General features: G+C 40.0%; 2 protein-coding genes across 2 annotated transcripts in view; both read right to left on the bottom strand.

The window, feature by feature from the left end:
• Positions 1–5: 5 nt before the first annotated feature.
• LOC110957553 (zinc finger protein 654) lies at positions 6–13470 on the bottom strand. The gene is made up of 12 exons (XM_022203609.2): positions 13300–13470; positions 12263–12408; positions 11357–11438; positions 10911–11046; positions 9619–9821; positions 9115–9251; positions 7318–7459; positions 6637–6921; positions 5379–6539; positions 4261–5045; positions 1748–2805; positions 6–1638 (listed from the first exon to the last, which is right to left on the bottom strand). The coding sequence occupies exons 1-12, from the start codon at positions 13423–13425 to the stop codon at positions 1634–1636; spliced, it is 4266 nt and encodes a 1421-aa protein (XP_022059301.2). The 5' UTR covers positions 13426–13470; the 3' UTR covers positions 6–1633.
• Positions 13471–16793: 3323 nt separating this feature from the next.
• Positions 16794–22403, bottom strand: part of htr1fa (5-hydroxytryptamine (serotonin) receptor 1Fa) — a 28182-nt gene continuing 22572 nt past the window's right edge. The window contains exons 2-3 of the mRNA XM_022203613.2: positions 20249–20362; positions 16794–19800 (exon numbers count right to left, since the gene is read on the bottom strand). Of these exons, the coding sequence (XP_022059305.1) occupies positions 18603–19799 (1197 nt within the window). The 5' untranslated portion in view covers position 19800; positions 20249–20362 and the 3' untranslated portion in view covers positions 16794–18602. The remainder of the gene's footprint in view (positions 19801–20248; positions 20363–22403) is intronic.

Consider the following 22403-nt stretch of genomic DNA (forward strand, 5'->3'; position numbering starts at 1 on the left):
AGAAGTTTACTTTCATCATTTGTTTATTCAAACAAATTTTAGCACTTTTTCTTTAAGAAAAATAGACGAGGAATCATCATTGCCTTTACAAATCCAATCTATTGACATTTGTACATATAAATAAGCAGTTTAAGTACACAGTCCCATAAAAACGTTACATTAAAAAGTTATTAAACAGATCAAACATTTGAAAAGTTCATACACAACGACCAATGTGAAATATTCTACATCATGAAATATACAATCATTGCGTTAAACTGGCTGACTTAAAAATGGAAAAACTGGTACTGTGTCACTGATCTTAGTGTATCTTCCTACAGCCTGAACACTGACTCAGTCTTGGCACTAATAAAATGGTAAATACTTCATTTACTGTACAGACAATTAGTTTGACAGTACGAAGGGAGATTTACATGGTTCCAGACGTGTTGGTCACGGAGCTAATGAGTACATGATTGTTGTCATACCGTGACCAGAAGACAGGTAAACAAAGGAAAACACAATCCTGCCTACAGGAACAGCAGCAAATCATGCTAAGGACACCTCCTTTTGAGTTTGAATACATTTTAACAGCATAGAAATGTTGACGGCACACACACCCTGATATCCAATGTTACACTGCTGCATATCTAATAATAAGCCTGTTTTATACAACCTCTCTACAAGCCCACAGCTCTGTGTGGTGCATCATTCATTTGGAAGACTACTGCAGTACAATCTGCCAATCACACACTGCATGTAAAAATTCTCCAAGAACAGGAAGTCCTTGTTTTTCAAGCACCGCAGCGAAGGGGGACATTTATGGGAAAACTCTGCCACCAAGAAGTTTAACTAGTGGGGCAGGACAAGAACTTACTCAAAGTTAGAGCCTCAATGTGGACCCAATTTAGAATAGAATAGAATATTCAACTAAAATAAGAAATTGTTACTGTCTGTGACAGAAACTAGGTTTTAAATAGATGTCAGTTTGTATCCAATGAATACAAATACAATAATAATATGCATCATTACATGAAGCAAATGATCTAGAGAAGTCCTCTACTGTTTTTAAGTCTCTCCACTGAATTGTATTTCCTCTGCTTAGTGTATGATACAAATGATACCTAAGAAAGCGTTGTGTGGCTTATTTGCTGAATGAATGCAAGGAGACATAGGAGAGTGTATAACTGAAGGAGAAGTAGAGCATAATTTATGACAAAAGACTAAAAAAAAAGACTAAAATTTTTAATGGAAATGGATAATTGATGCGTAACGTAGCTGGCTATATGTAACCATTTGTACACAGAACACAATTGTTTTGTTTTCTTATATGCCAGGGAAGTTATTTCGGGCCATATTTATTCTCTCAGAATTACTTGTAGATTTGCTGATAAATATTAACCTCTATTTGTTACAGGGTTGTTCTTTTACCGACTTGACAGAGCGCACAATGATGATGTTTTCAGGAAAAAAAAACGTGTTCAAAACTATAGTAGTTCTTGGTATCAAAATTATTGCTTCAAAACTTCTGTTATTTAAGAACCAATCAGACATTTGGCACACATACCATATAAGTATTGTAACTGAGGATTGAGAAAGAGCTCCAGTGTTCCTTTATCAGGTGGTCATTCCAGTGGCAGCTCCTCTAAACGCACTAACCTAAAAATGAAAGAAAAAAAAAAAGATTACCAGCAACTCAGGGTGAGAAAGGGTCGGATTTATTTGACGCTTTACTATATTTTCTAATCAGTTAATTAAGAATACATACTTTCATCATCCGAATCGAAGCCAAACAGTGCAGAGCAGGTGTTAAGGGCTCGGTGTTTCTGTAATTCCTCTAAGCTGCTGAAGGAGGAAAGACATTTGTCACAGCGATGTCTGATCTTCTGCTCAGGGGCCACGTTCACCACCTGCTGCTCCTTTTCTTGAGCGAGGTCTTTCTTTTTCTTGTGATTCCAGTAGACATATTTCCTGGGAGCGGCCTCATCGACGGATCTCCTCTTGGGCATTGAGAGCACAGATTCATCCAGGTAGGTGGAGGGTGGCGGCCGGATGAAGGGGGCTTTGACGAAAGGTGCGTAGGCGGGATCTTCGGGCTTGAAGGTTTTGTGCTCGGTGATGTGAGGCTCTCCCATGTTCTGCTGGACCCCCTCAGCCATAGTGGACATATCCTCAACATCTCGCACATTTATAGGGTCCCACTCCATGGGTGCTTTTTTCCGACACCTCTTACTGGGAGTGGTTGCTGCAGCAGTGGTTGTATGGGAAGTAGACATCAACTGCTCTGACGGATTTCTTGTCGCATCCTCATATCCGTTGACAGCGGGTTTGCTTTCATGATTACTGGAACAATTATCAGATTTAGACGGATTCTGACTACTGTCTGGAGCTTCACACACCTGACCTTCAGCTTTGCTCTTTTCCCAGAGATCCTGAGCATTCGAGGCCTCAACACCAGGAGTGGGACTGTCCCTTTGCCCCTTTTTATTCTGCAGCCATATCTCCTCCACCTTTACTCTTTGCTTCCAAGGAGCTTCAGCACTTTGCTGTATCTGTCTGTTTGGTCCCAACTCTAGCTCCTCTTTCTGAGGAGCTGGGGTGTAGTGTCTCCATTCATGGTCATAGAGGCCCTGAAGACTCGAGAAAAGCTTCTCACAATCTGTGAATGGACACTGAGGTCGGAAGGGCTGGTGGGTACTAATGTGGTCTTTTAATTCCTGCTGTGTCAAGAAGCGCTGGTTACACTCCAGATGGTAGCAGAAGTGCGGGAGAGGAGTGTTGTGAAGCTTCATGTGGTCCTTATAGTGTTGAAGAAACTGGGTCTGCCTGTTGGAGGAAAGCAAAGACAGCAGTTTTTAAGATCATAATCTGGAGTAACGAATCTTTAGCAAGGCCAAGTAACAAAAAAATTCTAAAATTAAAAAAAGAAATAAAATAAAGGGGAATTTTGAAAACTTTTTTTCCCCACATTTAAAAAAATAAATAAAAAGGTTTGAATAGTCGCAATTTACATTTATGGTGAATGTGTCAAAAATGAGCATATTACAATGAACACCATGAATTATTATCATAGTCATAGTTAGCAGCTGATGTAAAATGTTTCCATCTTTTAACTGTATCTGTATAAGAAAACATTTTTTAAATAACAGAGCAGGATAAATAAGATAGCAATTTCACTAAGGCTGTAATGAAAGATTATTTTCATTGTTGTTCAGGTCCCAAGCTGTTGAAATCGAAACTGAAAACGATCGGGAGGTTGCTTGAGCTGGAGCTGAAATCTCACACTCGACTACTTCTGATGAAACTGCCGCTCCCACCACCTTATCAACTGACACCTTCGCTATCAGTAAGTACCTTAGTACATATTTTTAGAGTATCTGAGGTGGATACTTTGGAGCATTGACGCCCCACAGTCACAACAGGATGTTTGGCTGCTTTTGCTTCAAAGTAAAATACACAACAAAGTCTAAGAGGCTGTGGCGTCTTGATTGGGGCAACACCTATCCTGACCTCCAATCAAACCACTTCAATCTCTACCTGGTATAAAAGAGCTGCCAAGCTGTCATTCAGTGGCAGCTGCTGTAAGTGGTGTGCAGCTCGCATACGTGTCTCTCCCTTGTATTTAGAGTGGAGACATGAGTTTTGGGACTTTTTCTTGGACTTAGAACTACACATAGTTTCAAATGTGTTATACACTAGATTGGGATTCTAATTCCTTTCGGATGTTTTGCTTCAGATAGTGTAGGCTGAGTAAAACAGATTTAGAGCTTGTATTTTGGTGAATTCATAATAGGTAAATGTGTGAAGAACATCTGGTAGAAGTCCTCCTTTGTTATTTTAATTTTAAGTAGCATCATTTGCCCTCAGTTCCTCCTTTTGTGCAATCTGTGCTGAATTTGTCATAACATTGGTGTGTGATCAAGTAGCTGTTTGTTTTATAGAATGTCAGAAAAAAGGCCCATCTGTGCTTCCCAAAGCTCAACATGACATCCTCAAGTATCTTGTTTGGTCTTAAACTGAAAGTTACTCATTTATCTGTCATAGAGGAAAAAAGAAACCAGACGACATTCAAATTCAAGAAGCTGGAATGACAGGATTGTGACTTTTTTTCTTTGGGTGATCAATTATCAAAACAGTTGGTTTTAACAGCTCAACACTGTTCACAACACAGATTTTAGTCAATGACAGTATGGACAGTCACCTCATCATCACTATTAGTTCTTCAAAAGTTACGCTGAAGTCCAGTTAAGTCCGTGTTACTTTTTGTGCAGTATTTCTTACCTGAAGCAGAGGGAGCACTTGTGCTTGGCCCAAACATAAGTCTTCTCCAGCACCTTCTCGTCATCAATATGGCATTTGATGGCGTGTTTTGTCAGTGTGGTGCTGATCCTCAAGAATACTCTATCACAGGACTCTGATGGGCACAGGTGGTACGTGATGTCCAGACCATAGCCATTTTCTCCCGCAGACATCTCTTTTCCCGCTTCTTCTCCCTCCTTCTCCATCACAGATGGATCTCTTACAATCACCAGACCATCTTTGATGACTACCTGCTCATCCTTGAAGTCTACCTGCTTGAATATATTCATGTCAGGATTCTTGCATTTTTTGTGAAGCACAGATGTCTTTTTGATGAGCGTACGGAGGTTCCTGATGATTCGTTCTTCCCTCTTGAGGCTTGACACTTTTATTTTGCTTCCAGGTTTCTGTTCAGGAGTTTCGTTATCAGAAATAGAACTCTGATTTTCATCCTGAGGCTGACACTCATTTTCCACTTTATCTATTATTCCATTAGCGGCTGTAGTGACCTCACTGCATTGCTCCTTATCATGAGGTTTCTGCTTACACATTGCGTCAATGTGATCCAGAACATGTTTTTTGGCAAAAGGGAGCTGTTTAAAGCGTTTTCCACAGAGTATGCATCTTAGTTTTCTGCTCTTAAGGTGTGAGAGAGCATGCCTCATAACATTCAACCCCTTGTAGTCTTTGTGGCAGACGTTGCAGTGGTACATCAAATGGGCATACTGTTGAGTGCGAAGTACTCGGTCCTTCCATGTTTTCTTCACCTGGATAAAAAAAACAAAAAACTGAAATCAGTTGCAGAAGTTTGATAGAAAAAGCGAGCAAAGTATCAAGTACGTTTCTAAAACGATAAGTGCCTCCTGCCTTTCAAACTTCCTTAATTACATGCAGACTCAGTATGTCAAGTGTCTGTATGGACACACTGACTCTAATGCAGTATAGTTGGAATTTAATTTATGCAAAGCTAAGTGCTGCTAATGCAATGGTATATCTAACAAGCAAAAATACAGAAGGATACATGTGGAAACCTTGGGTCTAGTCATTACTGACTTGCATTATGTAAAAGCTGTTAGGGTAATTAAAGACAGATCATTTACCGTGGTGTTTGAGACTTTGGCTTCCAACACTGGCTGGGGCTCCTGTTCTATGCTGCCATTAAGCTCCTCAGATGCTGGAGATTCTGAAGGTTTGTCACAGTCAAGTTTTTTGGATTTGAGGGAGTAACTGTGTAACAGTTCGACTGGACAATCCATGAATTCTAAAAGAGGACCATCAAGCCCAGGATTAGCTTCCACAGCAGCTTGAAGCTCACCAAGAGGACCGTCACACAGCTTGGACGATAAGTGTGTCTGAGAATCCTCTTGGGTTTGTTCACTGAGACTGCTACCACAGACGATGTCAGTGTATTCTCCATTTTCCCTCTCAGGGTCATTCAGCTGTTCAAGCTGAATCTCTTTCTGTTCACTCTGGATTTTAATTTCCCTCTCCAGGTGAGGCATATCCAGCTCGTTGTCCTCTGTGTCAGTGTTCTCCTCAAAACCAGACTCCTCCTCAGTAAGGGGTATTTCATTATCGGGGTAAGACAGCTCCAGTTTTGGTAAAGGCTTCCGACCCCGTTTCCTCCCTCTACCTTTGACCTTTTTCTCTTTGACAGTCTGTACCGGGTCCAGTCTTGGAAGACCTTGTAGCCATCTTTTCTTGCGGCCTTTCCTTTTCAAAACTTGGCTCTTAACACATCTAGACAAGTATTCTCTTTTGCGGTTTAGAGGGAGCTTTACAGAATGAGCGGTCTCCATGTTAGTGTGATTGCGTCTTAGTGAGTACACAGGCTTATTACTCCAAGAGGTGGATTCCAGATCGTAGCTGATCTCCGGATCATCACAGACGTCTAACTCATCATCAGATATAGATCGTTTCCTCCTTCGCAGCCTTCTCCTCAATTTCCTCCTCCTCAGAGGAGCATTATTTGATGGAGCAACATACTTTCTTGCCCTTTCATCTACAGTTTGCTCGTCTGGGAGGTTTTGGTTCCCAAATGCAGCTGCAGTGCAGTGGCATGAATTGAAACCTTGAGTGCATGAGTCATTTATACAATTATTTGTTAGCAGCTCTTCTTTGAATTCTTTTTCCTCTTCCTCCTCCATCTCACTGAGAACAGCAGCTTTCATCACCTTGTCACTCATCAGCTCCAAACAATGAGTCCTGAGAGTCAGGAGGTTCCAAAATTCAGGATCAAAACACAGGCGCTCCTTGAGCCTCTGGAAAACACATATGTAACACACAATGATTACAAGTCATAATGTCAGTCCATTCAAAGTACTACTACATCTTATGTTAAATATGCTCCACTCCAACCTGCAGAATATGGAAGCGAACACTGGTGCGGACAGGGCTGTTGTGGGGATGTGGCTCCTGGTCAGGATGCGTGTAAAGCAGGCAGACAGTTCGATATGCCTCCAGGCTTCGTTCCTGACAAAAGACTAGCAGGGCACATGCTCGACAGATCTCCAGGTCATGAGGCAGAAGGAACGCGATGGTCTTGCAGACCAGTGACCGGGTTACAGTGTCTGCCTGCATGTCACACAGCTGTAAGGCCCTGGCACACAGCTCCACACAGACTTGGACTCCTTCACCACCCAGCTATTCAAAGAAAATAAACGTTACAGAATAAGATTAGGTAAAACAGTGGATAAGAGAATTAAATAACTAAAGACGAGGTAAACAAAAACAGCTAGACATTAAACACTTTTGATAGCAAGTTAGTACTGCTTATGTGTCAGTTCTCTAACAGAAAGAAATATCTTCAGATATCTCAAAACAAATCGGTTTTGTTTTAAGTGTCTTTTAAACACTGGATTAAAGCTTTGTTTTCCGCAGAGAGTGATGATGGCACAGTGAGGAACGAGATCTAAGGCAGCTGTCTGTCTATTAATACATGTTTCAAATACAGGCTTCCGACATTGTGCAGCATGCTTTTATATTGCTTGTTCTGCAATGTGTGACTTTGAAAAAGATGATGCTGTGATGGAGTCTCACCTCTGTAGTGACCAGTTTGATGAAGGGGAAGATGGCTCTGGCATTAGTAGCAGAGGAGGCAAGCTGCAAGCACTCAGTCAGGAAGCCTTGTCTGGAGGGATGAGCCCGTAGGTACAACCTGCTCCAGATGAACACCAAGTCCCTGCAAGAAAGCACAGAATGACAAGTCAAACCAGGTTTGCCATGGTAGATTGTATATTTATAAAGAAACAACTGTGATATTTCCTAATAATGGAAGCACCATGTCAACAATTCCCTTTCCTGTCATATTCCTGGATATACCCAACACATACTCAGCCAGCCCTGCATATTTCACAGAATCTGACATGAGCATCAGCTGTGAAAAGTGTAGTGATTATTAGACTACCTCACTCTGGCAACTTTCTTTACAACTTAGAAGATTATATTTTAAATTAACTGAGCTGACTTTTTGACCCAGTAATCTACACTGACCAGCTCCAAACGGAAAACTGAAACCCTGTTTTAAGAAATCTTTACAAATTTATAAAATCTAAAACAGAATTCTCTCATTTAGTAAAGTATTTATATCCAGTGGCACAGCAGATTGTGATCAGGCACATACTGTTTTCTTTAACTATTCTTGAGATGTGTCTAGACATTTCCTGGAGTCTCACAGTGGAAAAGTGAGAGGTCTGGACAGAGTTCAAATACAGCACTGTGTAAATAAGATAACACACTTCTCTCTGCAAGTCAGGACAGCTGAGTCGCAAACCTCTGCAATAAAATTGTGCCGAGACATAGACTATGGCAAAGGCAGAAACTAATTTTGAGTATTCGCAGCAGGACAGTGGTGCCGATATTTGTGACATGAAAGATGTCTGGAATCTGCAGAACTTGTCCTAGGTTTGGCCGTACAGTCACAAGAAGTAACAGAGCAAGAAAGGCCTTGGTCAGAGAATCCACTCTAACAGAGCTTCACAGGTCCTCTGCAGAGATGGAAGAACAGCCAGAAGGACAACCTTCTCAGCAGCACCCCATCAACCAGTTCATGGTAGAGTAGCTAAACAGAAACTACTTTTAAAGGCGTATTACACCCTGCGTGATAAAAAAAAGTATCTAACAGACTGGCAGCATCAGAGTAAAGATTCTCTCGAGAGATAAATTGATTTTTGGCTGAACTTAATGCACTGTGTCTGGCTGAAAGCAGACTTCAGTCAAAACCTTGGTAATACCATCGCCATAGTAAAGCTTGGTGTTAGCGCCATGCTATTGGAGTGTATTTCAGTGGCAGAGAATAAAAAAGCCTGGTCATTACTGGGAGGAGGATGAATCTAGTCAATGCAAAGAGGTCCTTGAAGAAAAATGGTAAATTTCTTAGATTTTTTACTTTATGGAAAAAACCTGGAATCAACAAGTACAACATGGGGACATCACATACTATAGATATTTTACTACTGTTACTACTATTCCTGCTCTGAGTTGCTTAGTTTTGGTTTCGCTTTCCAACAGGACAGCATGTCACAGACCAGTACTACAAGGATCATTGGAAAGCTGGAAATCTAACAGTTCATTCAGTTCTAACAGTCTCTGGCACTTACAAATAATGTCATTCTGGCAAAAATTGAGTCAATAACATGCCTTTTAAACCTTCTAGTGTGCTTTGGGGTTCAGATGATTATGGTTCTGAATGTGGAGATTTCAGATTTTGATTTGTTGACTATTTACAAAACAAAAATCTAAAAACATCAATTACACAAAAAGAGCAAGAAAGTGAAGAGGTCTACAAAGCATTGTCACTCTGTGAAGCCACTGTACATATATAAAGGTCATAGTTACCAGATGTAGTACATGTCCCCATTGTGAAGTTGTTGGGTGAGGAAAGCTTTACACAGCGACAACAAAAGCTCATCTTTTTCAACACTTTCTGTGTTGCAGATTATCTCCACAGCATCACGGCCATCTATCTCTGCCATCTGAAGAAAAAGATAGAGAGGTTATAACGTCAGTAAGGAATACAAAAACAGTCTATTAAAATGTATTTTTAACAATGTATGGCATACATGAAGGTATTTTAAATTAGCTGTTTGAAGTTCAATTCATCCAAATAACATGTTTATTATATTTTAGAAATAGTTTTTCAAAATGCCACTTAACAATGCTTTGAATGTTAACAGTTGCTTCACAACGTTTTGACTGATGAATGAATAGACTTTAATATCAAAGATCAACAAATGAGAGAGAACATAAAAAGCAATTATTCCATTCTTCTTTCATCCATCTCTACCATCTGAAAGGACAACTACATTCATGTACAGAGCCCCACAGCGTTTCATGTCTTACCTCCTTGTGAAGGTTTTCGTGCAGTGAGGTCTTGTAGAGGCAGGTCAGGTAGGCCTGATGGAAGTACAGATGCTTTCCAGCTTCACGATTTTCCAGACAGCTTTTAGCCAAAGCCATGGCCTCCTGCATTCGTTCACAGGCTTGCAGATATCGAACCCGCAGCTCCAAGAACACCGGTAATTCAGAGCTCAAGAAGTCCTCCACTGTATAACAGGAAATCACAGGCTTTAATGTACATGATATGCGGTGTAATCCCATACAAAAGTGAGCAGAAGTAATGTCGAAATAACACAGATGATGTTCTCAGTATTATCATTCTGTACAAGCCAATACGTTTTATCAGTGTTTGATATAAAGGTTTTAATGTAATGTAAAATCACTACCAGAATACAATTAGTCTGCGGTTGGTGAATTATTTAAAGAACCAACAACATTTTGATAGCTTTTGGTCATGACAGACTGAAATGTGTGATGCTTTGCACTGTGCTTATCAATGTTTCATATTATCCCACAAAACAACAACAACAAATCACTACATCTTGAATACTTTGCAGGCTAATATATCCACATGTAGTTACCCACTGTTCCTGTCGAGTAGTTATATAGTTTATTCTGCCACAGCTTACACACAACCTTATTTTTACTGGTTAAATCAAAACACTGTCAAACCATGCTGGTTTCACAAGATATCATCTGCCCCACATTCCACTAGAGAGCAAATAAAATATTGAGGTTATTTGACAGGTATTGCAATTTCAACATGAGTCACAATTTTAGTGGAAATAGTAGATTTTTTTCCAGCAAACAATCCGAAAATGACTGATTTTTTTTTTTGCTGCAGCAGCAGTTTGTACCAAACATCCACACTCTCTTTGGTCTGAAGAATATGACTTATAGAGGTATTTCTGAAGCATCATGATGCTACAATGACACATTTTAACTTTATCTAAAAATCACGGTACCTGCAAAGACTCAGTCACCTTGCATTGTACATTAATAAAATATTACAAGCTTCTCCTCTTGACAGTGTTAGCGATGAATGAATAAGTGAGACGTGAACACAACCTGTCACACTTCCTGTCAATGAGCATGAATGTCCCACAGAGCTGTGTGCGCTCATCATTTCTCTTCTACTTTTCCATTACCCTAATCATGTTTGTTGATGACATAACCCTTGTTAACAACTGAGTCTGACTACAAGATACTAGTGTGCTACTTGACCACGCAGTGTTCTCTGTGCGTATGCCAAATTCTGCGATATTTCCTTTTCAATATGATGATGATGATCCTACCCTCATTTGCTGGCAAATCCGCTTCCTTTAGGATTCCTTGCAGCACTGGATTTTCCCAAGGGCCTCCTACTTTCATTATCTGCTTCACATGCTGAAGGTAGATGTTCCTGTGCCGCAGGAGTTGAGAGTGACACCCCTGCAAAGAAAATATTCATCAAAATCTTCCGTAACAACATGCCATTTTTTTTGTGAATGTTCAATCGCAACGAGTGTTTAACTTGGCCGGTCCATACTTCCCAAGCATTTGCTAATTTGATCATAAAACACTGGTGTGAGACCAAACTGGTTGTGCTACAGTGGTTTTCGGTCAGGTGTTGACATCTTCAGCATAAAACTGAGCACACAGCATACCAGTAGCAGGTAGTGGTACTGCAGCTGGGTCTTATCAAAGCGTGATGTGTGAATAAGAAAAATCAGGAGTGAAACAGCAGGTCAGTTTGTGTTACCTGAAAAGAGTCAAGGATGTCTTTTAAAGGCTCTTCCACAAATTCCTCCTTGCTGAAAAACAGCATCAGTTCAAAGAAGCTCCTGCAAGACAACAAGAGCGAAAAAAGTTTGCCAAAGAATCATCTTGTAGTAAATGAGATGACAGCTTTGTACGTAAATTCAGCTCATCAAGCCCTTTGCAGTTCTTTTCCACACAAGTGCTACGGTCAAAGAGTAGACAATGATCTCATTACGGTGCTAGTACTTAGCATTGAACAAAAACACCTATTAGCTGTATTTCCAGAGGCTTTTAAAACAAGACAACATGGTCATCAATATCCCCCGCCACATGTGATGTCTATGAGTCTATATCCAAAATAGTGATCAAGGGCCATAACTCTGTTAAATATTGTCGCACAGGTCTCATTTTCGAACTTGATCAAGGTGTCCATGGTGTGAAGCTACACACTAAATGTTGTAATCCTAGCTGTAATAGTTTCCGAGAAAAGCTGTCCCCTTCATCTCGGACGGACGGACGGAGGCCAAACCCATATCCCCCTTTCCACTTCATGGTGGCGGGGGATAATAACTGTTCCTGCTTTACACAGTTTTCAACATCTCATCTCTCAGGAAAACATACTATAAGTTTATTTACATAGCAAAACATTCACAAACATTGACTTCAAGTGCACTGGAAACGCTATATCGTTGACGTAAAAAAAAAACACTAATCTATGCTGTACTGTCACAAAGAAATTAGATTTTTTTAAACAAATTTGTTATTCAAATGCATTAGCTACTCACATGAAATGATTTTTAAAAGAAAATCACCAACATTAAAAAAATGTTATTGAAATATGAGTGTAAATACAATATGACAATTCATCAACAAAAAATATGCGGTTTTCAAGTAACAAGCTACTTACAAGGCCAGGCTGCTGAGGACGTAGTGGATATGCTGACAGTCATCAGGGAAGGCAGTAGTGGCTTTGGTAAAATTGCAGAGTGCAGTTCGCAGCACCTTCAGCTGAGGAAGAGGAACTTGCCATTGCCCTGTGTACTCCTCAACCAACTGTGCAGGGATAACACAGAAACACAAAACACCACAGAAGTATTAAAATATTTGGTCTTGTAGACACAGCGATAGTTTATATTACATCAGTTTCAAAAATTAGTGTGTGTGGTTTCAGACAGTTTCACAATATCACTGCTCTGGGTCCATTATATAATGGTGGGCAATCTATCAGCTGAAAAAGGGGGAAATTTTTAGTTTTGTTTTTGGTGGAAATGTAGTTTAAATTAATCAACAGTGTGCTCATGGCTGGAGAAAAGCCATATAATCCCACTGCACATCCACATCTTTGTCCCTTATCTTAAACACTATCTATCTATGACTTCTCTCAGTAGCTAGAATTCATTATTATTGCGCATAGTGTATTAATTCAGTAGGACTATGGTAATAAGCTTTTATCATTTTTTCTTAAAACGCCAAGTGCACCTTGTACTGTTAGAGGGGAGAAAAACGCTACAGTTATGGCTAAACTTGAAGTTAGTGTTCATGAAACATTATTTTCTTCTTTATATAAACTCTAATCCCCACTATTAGCATCTGAAACCACACCATGCTGTACTTCTCTCATTCTAAAACACTGTTTAACATCATACCATGGGTTAATTAGCTTAGCCCAACCTAACTGAGCAGCTATAAAGCTAAGTATCATCAAATGCCAGGCACAAAACACTGTTACTACATGACGTTACCAAACCAGAAGCCCAGTTTGTGTCAAACAAAATTTGGTTAACTATTTGTGTTGTGCTTGTAGTGAGCTATGCTGCCGTCTTAGATACACAACTCCATAAATAGAGCTAGTCTGGAGGCTAACGTTAGCTAGCGAGGCTAGTAGCGTTAGCAATAAACACACAACGACTCGGTAAAGCGCCCAACAAAATGAACGTAACATACCTCACAAAACTCAGAGCAGTAGTCTTTGCTGTTCAGAGACGACTCATCGCTGCAGTGTCTGATACACAACGTGTCCAGAGCTAATTCAAGCCCGTCTGTTTCCAAATCACTCTCGTTGTCCGCCATACTGTCTGCTGTATCCAGCGCATAGTCAAAGTTGCCAGGTTTGCAAGATATCCTCCCAATCCCCCACAAGACGCTACCAATCTGGCAACCGCGTGAAGGCATGATACACGAGGGGAACAGGATAAAATTTTACCTAACAAATACCACAGTTCAGTTTTCCCAGTAGATTACATAAATTAAGTTCAATATTTCTGTATTTTTTCTGAAATGTTCCGTTTATTGAGCAAATCTAATAAATTATGACAATTTCAAGTCAACAGCCAGAAAAATCAGACATTGAATAATGTAGAAATGAATTAATGATACTAATACTGATTTATATTGCAATCATTGTAACATAATTAAACAATCTTCAACTGTAAATATGTTGTTGATAATTTAATAAAAACATTTAAAATTATTTACAATTTTTCAATTGTTCTTTTAAATAACATGCAAAACAATGTCTTAATAATCTTTAGCTGATTTAAATACAATAAGATAGTGCAATTTTACAGTCAAAGTCTATACAAGAACAAATAATTAGTGGAAATTTTTTGGAAAAAAAGATTTTAGTGTGGACATTGTTCACAGTTTTGAACTGTTTTAATGTAAACATTTAAAATATTGCTTTTTTCTGTAATTTTACCACTAATTATTGAAATGTATTAAAATGGTGAAAGTCTAAAAACTATCTATTCATCTATCTATCTATCTATCTATCTATCTATATATCTATCTATCTATATATCTATCTATATATCTATCTATCAACATTCTCCAGAGTGAGCAACTACAGGGACAGAAAATGAAATAAAGATTCTACAGTTGATATTTTGTTGTCCTGGTGTTTACAGGCTACTTCCATCAATTTGATGTGTTGTGTAAAACAGTAGAAACATTTTGTTGTCGTTGCTTGGCAGTATAACAATAAAATCCACTTACCGACTGAGTGATGGGTTTGAGTTCCTGAAGAGAGAACAATTCGCCACGTCTCTTCTTCAGCAGCTCGTGTAGAGTCTTGTCTAGCATTTCAAATATTAGACAACTACCTGTTGTTTTTAAATCATCAAAAAGGTAATGTGTTGATCAGCTCAAGACTATGAATTCTTTTCAGCATAACCAGAGAGAACACCACACAAGACAGGTGACAGAGTTATTTAACAATTAACAGGTATGTCATAAAATGTGATATTTGAAGACTCTACCTCTCTACTGTACGCCTGGGAATTACAGGTTTTCCTCCTGAGGCTCTTGATGGTCTTCAAAATCTTTGGTGTCTGTATTTCTACAACAAGCAACTCCACTAAAGCAGCTCCTAAACATGATGTAACTGTTTTAGCACACTTATTTGAGTTGCTGAAGTAAACCTGGACCTGCCGTGCATCTGAGAGAACAGAGGACATGATTTACCATCACATCCTGTTATCACAAAGTTACTGCTGCAGTGCCACTTAAGTAAATGTGCACATCACTCTCAGTATAAAAAAGGACTTATCGTCTGTGCTGCTGTGTGATGTGGCAGGTATTTATTAAAGTCAAAGGAATGATTTTGACTCACAGCCAGCAGACTGCAGCAAACAGGACTTCATACTGAATGTTTTCTTTTCCTTATATTTAAATATTTAAAGTCACTGGCGCTAGAACAAAATGAAATCAACACCAGTGATCCCTTTTGTGACTATGGATTTTTTTTGGTTTTATAAACTTGTGTTTTCTGTTGTGAGCGTTGATTGAATTTGTGGTCAAAGAAAGGCAGCATTAGAGGTAAAAACAATAACAATAATAACAAGAAGTTTTACCAAACTTGGACCGCCCGGCGAGGTCATCTGTATGTCATGGCGGAAACCACATTTACAAAGATGACCCCTGTGACCTTGAAAATTAGGTCAAGGTCACCAAATGCGAACTTGACCCGTATCTTATTATGGTACACCTGTGTACCAAATATAGTGAGGCCACATCAATATTTTATCGAGTTATCGCGCGGAAACCAAATTGTTACAGACAAACAAGCAAGCAAGACCATGCAGCTCAAAACAATACCTTCCGGAAAACGACGTTTTTTCCGGGTGGTAATAAATAAACACTAATAAATGAAGAAATATTACAAAAAAAGATAGATTTATGAAGAGGAAATACCAGTTAAAACAAGAACAGCCTTTTGAACTTGTGTACGAATGTGGACATGCTTTATTTGATTATGTTAACGCAATTTTTTGTCGCAGTAAACTTGTAGTCATAATAGGAAAAGCACAATTTACTTACATTAACAATATTACCTATATTAACGATGGCTGTATTCTCTGTGAGGGTCCCAGTAAGCAGTAAAAATGGGACAGAGAGCCAGAATGCACAGTATGAAGATGCTGAAAGTGAACCTGCTAAAGGGAATCCAGCCATTATTCATTTACTATTTACTCTGTTGCTTTTCCTGCTGTCACATGTCACAAATATTTTTGGTGAAAAGGGCATCTTATTTTCGGATTTAAAGCTCTGCTGGCATCAACATCATGAAGATTATGAGGCCTGTTCACAGCGCCCCAGTCTCTGCCCGATGCCTGCACTGATGTCCTCTGGGGGGAACAGCATGCTGTGCTGCAGCAGCTTTTATGTACTGTGGATGCAAGCAGGACAGCAAGCTGTGTTCATAACAGATGCCAGCTTTGTAGGTTTGTAAAAAGCATCTCACAAGTCTGTGTGTACATGGGCATGAAGCATCCGTTATTATAGCTTTTAAGTTTTAGATTTCAGACTCAGTAAAAACCTTAGAAATAAAATGGACGCATGATTTGAATGCAGTCATAGATTTTATGCAGCATCCCCCTATTAAAATCCTTCACTGACAGGTATCCAGAAAAGTCTATCTTTGTTTGCACCAAAACATCTGTGTTTTTCCTCCCCTTATTTCTAAGCTAGAAAACAGCATTTAAACATGATCCTCAAGCAGCCATCACCTCATGAACAGTACCTTTGAAAAGACAGAGGGGAAACAAATATATATTTCCATGAACATTCGGGACACGTTAATTCACTTTTTAATTCCTTTTATTTGTTGGATCAATGAATTATGCCTTTTTCCTGCTGCATAAATCTCTTTGCTGTAGCTGTGAAAGGCTTCAATGCAGTTTATCACAAACTGGTGAGTCTGAAATCTTTCAAACAACCACAAGGGGGCACCATCAAACCAGAAAATGGAAAACATGCCATCCAGTCAGCAAACTGATGTAATATGACATAACATTCGTTTACACATGCAGTTTATCATTGAGTTATCATTTATGTTGTCCCTTCTGCCACATTCTCCATACAAACAAGAGACATGCTAACACACTGTCCTCAATTCACTTATTTGTCCAAACGTGTCACAAGAAAATACTTACACATCATTTCAGTTGTGGACCATTTATTATTGATTATTTAGACAGTGAAAGACAAAAGAAGAGACGGTATGTTGCTCATACTGCCAGAGACGATTGTAAGTACAGTATATGACACACCTTATATCATCTCACTCTCATACAGTACACCCTCACACTTGACTCATCCACAATATTTCCATCTACATTACCATGTGCCCTCTTGGAGGCAGTAAAGAAATAGTAGTTCTATTCCAAGTATTCTGAGTGGGAGTAATGTAATGAGGATTTCTCCACCAATGACTCTCACGTTCATTAACCTAATCCTGCCCATAGTGTGGGAGTTGAGCAGGATGGGGTGTTAAATGGCTCCACTAAGCATAAATAAATAAATATCTTAAGAAATGACATAAAATGCTGTGCAAAATATTAAATAAAGTGTTTTGTATAACCTGTAACCCAGAAATCCTGAACTGTTTGTACAGTTGAAATTTTGCAGTGAGAATTGAAACTAGTTCAGTTTTGAATTGGTAACCTTGTATTTCTTTTCTTTCTTTTTTTTACATTTCAGAATGTGTTATTAATGGGGTGACCCAAGATCACAGAATAATTTCTTCATACTGAATAGATTCTTAAATGTTATTCCTAAACATTTTAACATGGTATGTTAACGTCGGGCTCTATGAAGTTTATGAATTGTAATACTTTTTCATACTTTCAGCACATACTGCAGATGCCTTTACATGGTATGCACTACTGCATTCTGTATGCACACAACTGCAACATACTACTTCATCACAATATTGCTCCTTAAGCTTTGGCCATTTTGCTCATTTATTCATTGCAGTCTGTAGTGCAAAATGAACTGTCTTCTGCCCGTGCCCTCTCTCAGGCTCGTTAACAATCACACAGGACAAACTGACACATGTGACACAGCTTCGGCTGCCCAGAGGATTGTGAGTAACAAAGGCAGAAAACTATGCTGGCTTGAATACTGCAAAATGCAACCAAATGTAGCATTACATGCTGGTATTTTTGGCTTACTGCGTTTGAAAAACTATGAGTTGGGAAATACAACATCTTTTTCTGGTGTACTGTGTATCATGGCATGGCTATAGAAATGCATCCCTTATCGTTCCACCTTTGGATTGTCAGATAAATTAAGCCAGTACCATTGCCATTACCTAACAAGAAGCTTGAACCATTTACAAATGTATATTTAATATTTGCTGAAATGTAATGCAGGGCTGAATACAGATGGTCTTCAACAACTACTTCTGTTAATGATCATTGCAACAGTCAGATAAAAGTCACCCTTCGCAACATCATGACCACATAAAGTAATAACTTGGTATGCTGTGGTATTTTACACATGTTCTGTTCTTTAGCCAGCAGCGTGGACTCCATAGAAGGAAGGTCATTAGATGGAACAGACATAATGGCCCGTTATTTCAAGACCTTTAAATGGGGCTGATCAGTAATGCTCAAAACTCAGACCTCAAAAAGGTCAGTGATGGCCCATTTTCTCAAAACCAACATGGCAGTGTCCCTTCACACACACCAATTAACATCAAGGAGATCTCCAGCTGTCCTATTAATAGCAGGACTTGGATTTCAATGTTTAACTTTGCTGCAAAGCTCATTGCTGAGCTGGTGCCATTTAGGCTGTTGAAGTGGCAGATGGAGTGTCACTCCTTTTTCCTCACTGAAATTAGTCCTTCTCAGGCACATTGAGTCAGTATTCAGTCAGTATTCTCTGACCTCAAGCCACTAGTTTTGTTCACTCTGTTACAGGTGTATGTTACATGGTGTATGAGTTTAGTCATGCATAACTAACTATCAGAGGTAATGAGTGCACCGAACAAGTCTTTGGAAAGCTTTTTTGAAGTCTTCATTAAAGATGGTGTAGATGAGGGGGTTGATAAGAGAGTTAAGGTAGCCCAGCCACGTCAGAAAGTCAGCCATTTCCACTGAGGTACTACAAGAATTGCAAGTGTTGACGATCACCTCCTTGACAAAAAATGGCAGCCAACAGATGACAAAGGCCCCGATAATCAACCCCAACGTGGATGCTGCTCTGCGCTCCCGTGCATTTGAGATTCGGGGTCCCTGTTGGAACTGGCTTCGGCGTGACTCGTTACGTGTTTCACGCCGACGTGACTTGCCATGGATAGGCTTTACCGAGGCGCGCACACGTTCGCGCGGAGGTTCCTCATTTGAGGGTTCAGAGTAAGATTTCTCTGGAGGGCTTACGGGCTCAGGACTTCGAGGCCCTCCATCGACATCGCCGTCACCAGCTGGGTAGGTTGAAGGGATCATGCTCCCATTGGTCATGCACGAGTGACGGCTAGCCCTGCTAGCCTCACGGCGCATATAGAGGGTCTGAGCAGCCTGGTAGATCTTATAGTAGAGGATGAGGATCAGCAGCAGGGGGATGTAGAATGCTCCAAGTGTAGAATACAGAGTGAAGGCCATGTTATGGTGGACGATGATGCACTGGTCTTCATCGTCTCCATCCTCGGTGTAGTGCCGCCACAGTAGAGGAGGAAGTGAGATGAGGATAGATAAGAACCACACCACTGACACCATTGCACCGGCCATCTTCCCTGTACGTTTACGAGAGTACTCCACCGCATCTGTGATGGCCCTGTAGCGGTCAATGGCGATTGCAGCGAGATGCAGGATGGAGCATGTGCAGCAGGTGATGTCCACACTTAACCAGATGGTACACATCACCGGGCCCATTCCCCAGCTCTCTTTCTGGATGTACATGATACTGAAGGGCATGACCAGCACAGCCACCAGCAGGTCGGTCACTGCTAGTGAGCAGATGAGGTAGTTGGCCGGGTGGTGCAGCTTGCGAGTGACTGCGATTGCTGTGATCACCAGGCAGTTGAGGAATGTAGTGACGACGGCCAGCACAGACAGGGTTATGGAAAGCAGGATTTTACTGGTGGGGAGTTTAGTGGTCTCGAGTGAGGCACAGCTGCTGTTGTTTGTGGCAAATACCTCTTCAGTGCAATTGGGGAAATCCATTCTGCAAGCAAAATGGAAAAAGAGTTGTGCGTTAGACATATAAGAAGGTTAGGGAAGTTCAAAATGCATTTGGAATAGAAAATGCATAATTTAAAGTCTAGATTTATTTGTTGTTATGTAATCTGGTCATATTTTGGCATGGAATTAATGAGTAAAGAAATGAAAATGCTGTAAAATTCACTTGTTGGAGGAATTACAATATTCATCCACCTCTTCCTCTTTTTCTTCTTCTTTTAAACATTCATAGCCAGTGATTTGGCTTTTCTCACTTCATACATAAAAGATGTCAAAGAGGATGAAAAGAATGCTTTCATTCAAAATGTGCTTTTAAAGATAATGGAGTTTAAAGACTGTGTTCAAGGTCTTGAAGTGTGACGTGGTTGAGCCCTGAAAATCTTGTCATACACATAAAAGTTAAAAAGTAAAAGACACATGTGGTCCAGTTGTACCTGTCTAAGTTCTAAAGTGTGCATCCAGTCGGTTCAGTGTGCATCAGATAGTTGGCTCTGATCTGTCCTACCAGGCAGGTCTGCCATCACATCACCTCTGCTGCTCATCAACACCTAGAAGAGAGGAAGAGTTAAAGGAAAACTGTGAGAAAGAGAGAGGAAATGGGAGTGGCAGAAGACTGAAGCGAGAAAAAACACTTGACGGCACAAAAGTGAAGCTACATCGAAGGACAGCTACACTCATACAACAGTAAAAGTCACTGCAGATGCGGTGAATAGAATTTCAAAAGTTTGCTTGTAAGAAGGTTTGCACTTAAATACATCTGGTTCACAAGAACTGCTTTCTCTGAACATTGTGGTTCTGCTTTTAGGCTGATCATTGAGTATTCAGAAAAGTGACTACTGCACCTCTAATTATCATCAAACACAATAATTCAGTTCAATATATTTGTTCAATATGAGTTGTCTGTAATAACATGATGCAGTTTTAGAGGCTTTTAAAATGTGTTAAGGTTAAAAATGTGTGTAAAACACTTCAAAAATGAAACCAGTGCCATAACCACATTTTAGGAAACAATTATTTTTGATTTCAGCAGCTTCAGTCCAAAAATATAACTATTTGGTATTGAGTGAGTAATGGGTAGTGGTCACCCATTAATTTGGCAACAGGCACTATGATTAAATCAAAACGCACAGATACGACTGTCACTGCGGCTCTCCTTCACTCTCCGCATTGCTCAGTATCCTGAAGACATGAGTGGAAACTGTTGCTATAGAAACACAAGAACTACAGTACTTTTACTTAATGTGGTGATCGAGCAGAGGCAGCCAAACTGTCAGGTCTCTGCTGAGACCGATGGAATCCCAGGCGGCAGGTCCGGGGCCGGGTGGGTGGGTGAGTGGGGTGTCAAGGCTACATGACAGCTCAATGAGATAAGAAGTTTCTGTTCACTTAACTGTAACTTATGGCAAAGTGCCCGCTAATATAATTTGCAGAAAACAATGAGGAGCTCCACGTAGCAACAGTAGCAAAATCTAGGTGAAATCGCCATTACGGTTACATAATATGTAGGTGAAATCGCCAAGAACAGTGCAGAGGCATGTGATGAGTGTTGTTCCACTACTTCATTCAAGGTGTGGGCACTGGCCATGCCTTAGCCAGACTGAGTCACCTCCAAGATCTCTGCTTAGAGCAGGGATTTAACTGTATAAGAGAAAAGAAATGAGATTTCTACTGTTCAGAAAAGCATGCTGACACAAAAGAACCCTCTGGATGATTATTTTTTTCTGATAAATTATGTATACTTTTTTTTTTTTTTTTTGCTGTATACGCAGTTTGTAGGCAATATAACTTTTCCCAACTCCTTGTTGACAATGCCAGACCCAGTGTTGAAAACAGTGGTTTGGGGGTGTTAGGAAAGGCTTTCTAATTGATTTTCAGGCTCCATACAAGAAAACTACTGCCTAAAGTGAAGTTTCACCAACACTTTAATAAAGCTGGCTCTTTGCTGAGAAGAGTCATTATGCCACATTGTCTGAAAAATACATTTAAAAGGCAAATCTAATCCTGTACAAATTGATTTGCTACTGTGAAGTAAACCAGCGAACTGTATTTTTCTCTTCATACCTATGATTTCTGTATATAAAGACAATAAAATTGCCTTCCTCTGCCTCTACATTCTACATTCCCTCCCATTTACCCTCAAATGAGTTTGGAACCGTACTTAAAATGCAGATTACTTTGTGCAGATAGATAAATGATGACTACCGCTGCGTTTCTCTCGCGCTCTTTGTCACTGTACTGTTGTATTCTCAGCTGTGCATCTGACAACTGTTTTTTCCAGTGTTGCGCACAAACATATTTAGACATACAGTGTGGGCACTGTCGTGAGGAGTGTTGTTTAAGAGTGTGCGTCTGAGCGTCTATGCATATGCAGTGATTGACGTATGCACGAACGGTGTCAGCCTGTCATTGTGCGCAACAAAGAAATCATCTGCTTTTGTCCTGAAACATTCTAAAACACACACACTGTTCAAGGCCATCTGAAGATAAGCTCCAGTGAGCCAGCATGAATCGGGCCTCTTCTGATCTCCTTTACTCTTAAAAAAAACCCCAACTGCCTTTGCATGAATTCAGCAGACTGGAAAAACGGCT

This window comes from Acanthochromis polyacanthus, chromosome 14 (assembly GCF_021347895.1).
Source record: "Acanthochromis polyacanthus isolate Apoly-LR-REF ecotype Palm Island chromosome 14, KAUST_Apoly_ChrSc, whole genome shotgun sequence".
NCBI classification, from domain to species: domain Eukaryota; kingdom Metazoa; phylum Chordata; class Actinopteri; family Pomacentridae; genus Acanthochromis; species Acanthochromis polyacanthus.

Coding starts and splice junctions, on each gene's coding strand:
- LOC110957553 (XM_022203609.2), bottom strand. CDS start 13,425: ATGGCGGACAACGAGAGTGATTTGGAAACAGACGGGCTTGAATTAGCT. Junction 9,822..10,910: donor GGATTTGCCAGCAAATGAGG/GTAGGATCATCA, acceptor CCTGTTATACAG/TGGAGGACTTCTTGAGCTCT. Junction 5,046..5,378: donor CCAAAGTCTCAAACACCACG/GTAAATGATCTG, acceptor TTTTTTATCCAG/GTGAAGAAAACATGGAAGGA.